An 8,520-nucleotide genomic window follows, 5' to 3' on the forward strand; every position below is an offset into this window, starting at 1 on the left:
TTCCACAGGCTATCCAGTATCCTTGCAGTTCAAACTGAGAACCATTGGTCCCTGAGACAATAATGAGAAAATGCTTTAAGAATCATTTTTGCAGCTTGACACTGTATACCAACCTTTGCGTACATTGCTTTTAGGCATCTCCCACACCTCTACTTCTTCCACCTCAGGTCTCATGAGCCTGCGTTTTGAAGGTGGCTTCCCGATTCTTTTCTTCTTTGGTTTAACCAAAGGTGGGCACCCTAAACAGCAAGATACAACTGGTGTTATTTCTCCAAATCATAGTCATAACAAATTTAAGCTTGACTTTCTCCAAATGGCCTGAAGTGTTCCTCTTTCTCTCTATGTGCCAATTTTAGTGGCAGATAAAACTAACACTACTTATGTCAAGCAACAGTCTTATACGTCTGCAATATTTAATCACTGTCTAACCATGATTCTAGATGCATTGTACTTTGGGTCATAACTTGGACAGGAATTAAAGTGGCAAAAAAGAACCCAGTGAGAGTTGGATAATTCTGCTCTAGTTTACTTTAAGCATTCAAGACTAGCTGATAGCTGTCCAAGTGACCCAACTCACCCATTGTCTTTAAAAAACACACCTGAATTCTTCAGCCCTGTTAAGTTATGCACCACAGGTACACAGTTCAAGAAGTCAAGTTTAGCATACACTATTACTTAGCATATATTAGCATACATTATTACTAAACATATCTTGTTTAGCCAAACTCCCTTACTTGCAGAGCACTTAAATTTAAGATTAATTTGAAGAAACCAGTCCTAAGATAAGCAACATTTAAAAAAGGATGTAATTTTACTAGCACTTCTGAGGCATCCATTGGCATGAACAGCATTCATAAGAAACCAATTGCTGCTTCCCAGTACTGAATGGGATAGCTTCTTCAAACTACCTAGGCTTGAAAAGGAGGAAGAGAAAGCAGGGAATAACACAAAGGCCAAGCATCCTCAGTGTGCTGCACCATCTATGACTTAGAAGGAACGTGTTGAACGTTAAAGGTAACAAAATTCTCAGAAGTATTTTATTATTTTTATGAATTGTTGTAAGGAGTTAAGAACAGTGATGCTGAAGTAAAGCGTTCTCAACTTTTATAGAGGAGGGTAGCATAAAAAAAACTCCACAACGTTTTGAAGAAGTCTGTGGACAGAAAGAATAGAAAGCCTCCAATGCAGGAGGCAAATCCCAAACCCCAACATGCTCGAGCAGGAAAGCAATACAGAGAGAATTAAGGAATACACTCTAAAGAATAGTCTGCTGAGCTGTTGATACAGAAAACCTGATGTATATTATCACTGAACTGAAGAGAAGCAAGTAATCAGTCTGTTCTGAAGATAACCTCCCACTCTTATTTGGTAGACTGATCCTGTGATATCTGAAAGTATTTGACCCAGGTGAGTAGCAATACTTAGACTACAGCAAATTCTACAGTTGTTCCAACAGCACTTACACTAAGAAACACCCTTGAAGAGCATCTAGAAACAGAGCTGAACTCCAAGTACATCTTAATTGTAAAGAAAAGCCATTCTGCTTTGGGAGGAAAGAAGAAGATGTGGAAACTATCTAACCTTTAACTTTGTTAGAACAGCTTTGATTTGTTTATCTTCTCATTAACCATGTCAAGATGATTTGCACTCAGACATCCTTTAGCAGTAGCGGGGCAATTGTTGGTCCATGCTAGTTTCTCTGAACATTGGCCTATGTACCTATCACGCGTGACTTCCTATATGGTCTACTCAACAAGATTAGGAACTACAACTGCATGTGCACTCAAGAGAAGCATTATCTGAGTTAATGCTACAGTTTATGGCAGTAGCAACTTTGCACAAATAAGGGCTTTGCTTGGCCACATAGAAGCATTTGATGCTTTTATTTTCCATAGTATTTTTTTTTTTAAAAAAAAAAAAGCATAGCGATAATGCATCCTTATTCACATGTTTGAGTAGGATATAAATATACCCCAAGATGTACTGATTGACAGGCATTTCATCAATATCAGAACAGTGAGAATTAGTTTTATTATCTTCAAATCTTATTCAAATATCATAAGCTTGCTGTTTTGTATCATATCCTTTTGAATGTTACTTAAGAACAGAAACACACTGAGGAAATAAATTGTACCTGGTTCTTTGTTCTTGGCTGAGGGTGAGAGACTACCATGTATTTGGCTGGTAAATTTGGGTTTAGCACCACTTCTGGTCCAATACTCTTCAGGTGGTATCCCTGCATTCTCCCTTAACAGCCTTCCTAATAAAAAGAAGTTTGATTTAAGGTCAGTATTTAGTTTTGCTAATGTTAATATACTGTTTGATCCACAAGTCAGAAAGCAAAGCTAGCTACTGAATCTAGTTGTAAGAGTCTTAAAATAAAAACATATCGTTTTCTGGAGAACACACTTGACAGAAATTACAATCTGCTTTAAGTCTACAGATTTTGTACAAAGAAAATAAAGTTTAAGAACACTAAACCTACTATTAGTAGTAGATCACATTGCTTTAGATGCCTTTCACAATACAGGACTGTACTAAACAGCAGCCACTTACTGAAGTACCCATGTAAACAGCTATGAACCCTAACTGATAACTCTGCTTATTCTCAGTTCAGATGAATATGTATTTCTACGAATATCTACCTTTAAGTAAAAATGGTCTTTTCCTGATCAAATTTTATACAGTTTCACACTGATTTTATAAAAATAAAGCAAAGCTTTTGTTGCTAACAGTGAGAGACCAGCAGCTACAACTAAAAAAAATAAAATAATGGTTTGACTCCTTTTCTGCAGAGAAGAGAAGTAACACAGGCTATGGCCACCAGATTATAATATACTTAATCCTGCTTAATCCACCTAACATGGGTCTGTGATAGGAGAGTCAGAATGTTTGTATAAATTTAAATGCTGAGTTTCCAAGATATTATTAACCAATGGTAACTGTGTAGTTCAAATAACAAAGTTTTTTAAACAAACAAGTTGCCACTAATGTCAGAAAGTATATAAAATATAACTCATAGGAGAGTTTCTGCAAAATTCTCTGCTGGTTGTGAAGATGCAGAATCATCATGCAATAGGTAAAAAATTGCAGCAAAACCCCTCTGCCTCAAAAAAGACAATATTTTGCAGTGCTTTTGGCTCTAAACCAAACATGAAGCTACATTTTCCAATCTTCCCACTGGCTCAGACTACAATTTGCAACTGCAATTAAGTGTTCTTTGTGTGTTCTATTAAGCAGCACTCTGTCCTCAGCAATTAGCTTACCTCCCAAGAATTTCCATAACATTCGCTGGTGTTCAAGTCCTTCTCTTCTTGCCATAGGCCTCTTTCTTCCATAATACCCACAGTCACTGTATATAACTTCATCTTGGTCTTTCTCCTTCGGCTTGTAAACTACACCAATGTTTTCACCAATCCCACTCCTAGCTTTTATTTTTTCTTGAGCAGGCCAGCTAATTAATTGAGCCGGTATAGCATTTTTAGGTGGTTTCCAAAGCAACCTCTGGCCAACTTGGTAGAAACTTCCTCTACTAGGTGTCAAGATTTCATATGGAGTGGCTTCTTGAAAGAAATACTCAATTTCATCCATATCCTCCTCTTCCTCCTCCTCCCCACCTTCATCTTCCTCTTCTTCCCTCACAGAGTATTCTTCAGAGTCCTCAACTTCTGACAAACTCTTCACTGTCTTTTTCTTGAGAGAATTTATTTTTTTCTGACTAGAAGATCTAGGAAAGGCTCCCAGCTTTCTACCTTTACTGGAAGCCTCCTTAATCTTCATGGTTGAAGAATTTTTGACATCTTGATCATTCAAGCTGTTCACCTGCTCCCTTTCTACCACTTCATCTTCATTAAGAGACCCACCACTTTTAATTTTCTCTTTCTCTAAGCCCTCTGTACTTTTCTGGAAAGTATACATGCTTTTCTGAAGCACATAGTCAGGGACAAAATAAGACACTGGGGCATTATCAATTGATGAGCCTTCCTCTCTAGAGGACATGTCATCAGAAGAAAGACTGAGTACACTTTGACGTTTCCGTTGTGGCAAACAAACATCGTAGTTGTAGTTTGTGTCCATGCTAGCCAGCCAACTGTTAGAGGGAATGTACTTCTCAATTGATTCGTCACACCAAATACTTTTATCTGTTTGACTTTCATTGGTTGTGCTGTGGCTTAGATTCAGCTTTTTCTGCTGAAAACTTAAGTCACTCATTACCTCCATACTAGATGGAAATAGTCCTCCTTGTTGAATAAAGCTGGGCTCTTCTTGAGAAGTTTTTGAGCCTGTAGATTTTTTAGAGCTAGATTTCTTAGCTACTATCACATCCTGTCTTACTACTGGTTGATCTATGCTAACAGCTCTTGCCAGCTCTGCAATATGCACTGCCATGGTTTCCCCTGGGGGGGATTTTGCCTGTTGACTCATATTTGCCTGCTTTTCTGCATCCAGCTTCACTTCGTTATTTTGGGCCTCTTTTTCTTGCACAGTTTCAACAACCTGTTTTGAGGAGAGAACAGCTTTTCTCTCATCTAAGTAAGCTCCTGGCACCATTTTCTCCCCTTCATGAGGGCCATATATCCTTCCTTCACATGAGCTAACAGAAAATACGTCACGCTGCACTATGTTTTCTGGGACTGGTTTACCACTTGCCACATCATACAAAGGGATAGTTTCTTTAAAGGACTTCCACAGTTGAATAGCTGGAGAGCCATTTCCGTATTCTATCCTCACTTCTTCCTTCTCAAAGGCATAGCTTCCAGTAGGAAGATTTCTATACTGTGTAGAGCTAGAAGGACTCTTGTTATGAAACTCTCTGTCTACTACAATGGAAGATCCAGAAGAATCTTGTTTCTCTGAAGCACTTTCAGTCTCTGTGCCTATACCAGAAGAAACACAGGCCATATTTCCTGCATCACAACCTTTCGTTTCTGTATGGATATCTTGATGCTTTTTTGGCTTGTTTTCAGGCTGTCTAGGATCAGTCTGTGTTTCTTTTGTCTCCATTTTTTTCCCAGAGGTACTATAGTGTCTAAATCTTGTTGCATGATAAAACATAGGGGAAGGTGGGGGAGCATTAAAATAAGGCCTTCTATTAATTCTTGCATGCATTGGATGCTGTGGAACAAAAAATCCAGGGTACTCATGGAGAGCAACAGAATAAAATGGAAAATATGGATTTCCACTTCGGAAGCCTAGACATTGGGGATAAAAAAAAAAAAGAAGATAAATATATTTTCTTTCAGAATAGTCATTCTGATTATTAAACACTTGCATGCACAGGGACAGCTACAAGATCAGACAAACACGTAAGTAAAACACTATCTGTCAATGTTTGGAAGCAAATCTGGTGCAGAAACCCAGAGAGTGTTCCTTGTTATAGAACAGCTTATCTGGACAGCTAGTCTTTAACCAGAGCTTGATTTTATTCCTTGGAACATTCACCAATTAGCTTTCCTTTTTTTTCCCCTCTGTTTTATGGACTATGCTATAGCATTGTCTTTGAAAGAGACAGCTCTAGATAGAAGTTAACACAGGTATACCATTTACAAGATATTTTTAACAATATTGTTTCTGTGTGGATTTTCCATTTTATATTTATCCATACCTATAATAACGCATGCATGTATGGAACGCACATATAAACACATTAATCAGTAGGCACATTCTAGAGCTCTTTATCTGTAGGATAACCATTACTTAATATTTAGCTTAGTTTCCATTCTCCCAAAATAGATGCTTTCCAGCATACAAGCTACACATTTAACTAACCCTTCATAAATCATATCTTTGACAACTAAAACATTACATTAATTCTACCTGAAACTCCCAACCAGCACGTTAACACAGATACACATTTGTTTCCTCCACTCCGGCAGTAATTTACTAAGCAAAGCTACAAGAGACACCTCTCCTTTGCCTTACCTGGAGCAGGTACACAGTATGGATTGTATGCATGACTGAGGTACCATGGATTTGGAAAAGGCTGTTGTGCTGTTGGCTGTGCATAAAAAAAGGGTCTTGTGTGGTTTGTGGAATATGATCCACTTTCTGAAGTTGAGGCAGTATTCATTTTTTTTTTTTTTAAACACTGAAAGAGATAGATGATCAGGATTAACCACTTCAAAAACCATGTGACTGAATGATTTTTATGCTCTGTCAGAATTCAGCAGACATTCCTTTCCAGCCCAATGAAGCCAGACCTTTCCAGAAGAAAGCTACTATCTGTCTTCCAAACAGAAAGTAGAAAACTGACATTACTATCAAGGTCAAAGATTTTAGTTCTCCTTTACTAAGCAAGCTTTTATACACAGCTCTCAATATTAGTACTTCAAGCCAATCCTATAACACATTTTAAAGCCACAGGACAGTCACAGGACCAATAACTTTAATGTAGTCTTATATGCACACATTCGCAAAAGTAGCATTCCAGCTAATTAAAAACTAGCCTTCAGTCATTTAGCCTTGAGCAAGAGACCTAAAAAAAAGACAACAGAAGGCTTCACATGATCAGAATTTTGGTGCTTCATGAAGAAAACATTTCTTAATGCTAACACGTATGTTGTCTTTAAGACCCCAATTAGAGTTCTATTAATTCAGGATTTTTACTTTATAATATACTTAAGAACAATAACAGCTAACATAAATAAACCAAATATTCTAGTGACACCATGCTTCCTGTGCTTAAACTACATAAGTAACAAAAAAACAACACCAAAATCCTTATGCATGAGTTCACATTCAAAGCCATACAGAATTCGCAAAACAGAACTTCCTCCCACACTTACGTATTTCCTCAGTTAACTAATACACCAAGTTCAGTCTATTCCAACCCATGGAAGTGATACAGCCCAGTTACACATAGCGTATAAGAAAGAATAAAGGAAATCAGAGATCTCAGAAGACCTAGTAACTGGAAAAGAAAGACAGCAGCTCAACTCTTTAGAGTGCTCAAACACTTCAAAGTCACAGGGAAAAAAAAAATAAAAACACATTCAAGACCTGTTACAAACTAGCACAGTTCAGCCTAAAGTTTCAGAAACTTTGAGGAACACTGGAGCCCTCTTCAGTTTCCATCTAGAACAGCCTAGCCAGTTCTTGGAAACAAAAAGCCTTCAAACTGCCCTTGCTCTTCTAGGCCAAAGCTCCCAGAATTACTTTGACCTGTGAAAGAGGGTGATGGAAGAAAGAAAAAAAGAAGAAACCCTAACAAAAACTAAGCTATTCTTACCCCATTAGAGCCCCTCAAAACTAAGGTCCATGCTGCTGCTGCTTACAGCCCAGCAAGAAACTAACCAACTCCTCTACTTACCCTCTTTATGGCAGGCAGCTGCTACTTGTCCCCTCCCCCTTCCACCTGAGGCTCATTTAACAGTGACATGGGGGCCTTTTTCCATCAATGCATAGGAGGCAGAATCAAAATATGAGAATAGGAACAGTAGTAAGAGCCTTCAGCTGGTGTATAGAAAGCTAGCAGTCTCATCTTGCAGATATTTAAGCTGCATCCCTAAGTGAATCCAATATGTCCCTTTTGTAATGTTGGAACTTATGTTAAAAAAAAAAAAAATTAAAAAAATTGCCTATCTTCTGCTTAAAGCTACTGATAAAGTCACTTTTTGTAGGAAAAAAATTAGATACTGTAAGGCAAAGTTTACATTTGTTTCTAAAGTTTACCAGTTATTCAGTACTCAGTAAAGGGAATGGGCAATGCCCTTTCCATCAAACATAATGTTCTTTCCACATTCACAAGGGAAGTGCTTATGTCCTCTACCACGTATAACAGCAATTTATGAAACATGAGGCTGTAATTTGGCTCTGCCCTGGGTCCTTACAGGGAATGAGAATCTGAGCAGCCACTTCACGACTTCAGATCTCTGAACGACAGAGCACTGGTATTGGGAGAGATGGCGAGAGAAAGACATGAATGCACTATGCAAGTAGGTGACTAGAGAAGCAGAGTGGTGTGGCTGCCTAGAGGCTCTTTATATTTCTAGGTTGGGAAATTCCTGTAATTTCAGGGTTGTTTTTTTTGTTGTTGTTGTTGTTATTTTAGAACGTTCAGATTAAACTTGTCCTGTGCACTAAGAACAGAAATTATAAAATGCCTGGGAAGGATTACTGATCTCATTGTTCACAGACTTCCCAAGTCAAAGCTTTTCTTTTGCATTGACAGCAGATCTTGCACTTTGTGTGCAAGTCACTTGTGTGATTTGTTTGGGCTGTTTTAAATCCTGTGTTCATCAGACCACGATTTCACCTTTTTTTTTGAAGTTAAATTCCCAGCCATTCTCTTGGAGGACAGACCCAGAGGGAAATTAAAAAAAAAAAATAATTAAGAAACATCTCCCCAGCCTTTAAAAAGTTGCCTGTCCTCAGGAGTTTCCTTTCCCTTGGAGCAGGGCTTCAGTCCTCAGACTCCTCCCGCCTCCCTTTCCCCCCAGCTGCTCCCCTCCCGCGGGGCAGGCTCCAGGCCCCACAGGCCTCAGGCGGCGTTTGCTGACGGGGGCGGCCAAACCTCGCCGC

The 8,520-nt window shown here is 38.6% G+C and overlaps 1 protein-coding gene across 1 annotated transcript in view; it reads right to left on the reverse strand.

Annotated features, from left to right (window-relative positions):
- The window catches only part of LOC104287496, a 7,120-nt gene extending 1,050 nt beyond the window's left edge, over positions 1-6,070 (reverse strand). The window contains exons 1-3 of the mRNA XM_009886212.1: positions 5,923-6,070; positions 3,267-5,192; positions 114-239 (exon numbers count right to left, since the gene is read on the reverse strand). Of these exons, the coding sequence (XP_009884514.1) occupies positions 114-239; positions 3,267-5,192; positions 5,923-6,070 (2,200 nt within the window). The remainder of the gene's footprint in view (positions 1-113; positions 240-3,266; positions 5,193-5,922) is intronic.
- Positions 6,071-8,520: the final 2,450 nt, after the last annotated feature.

This window comes from Charadrius vociferus, unplaced genomic scaffold (genome assembly GCF_000708025.1).
Source record: "Charadrius vociferus isolate BGI_N301 unplaced genomic scaffold, ASM70802v2 scaffold545, whole genome shotgun sequence".
Taxonomy (NCBI): Eukaryota; Metazoa; Chordata; class Aves; order Charadriiformes; family Charadriidae; genus Charadrius; species Charadrius vociferus.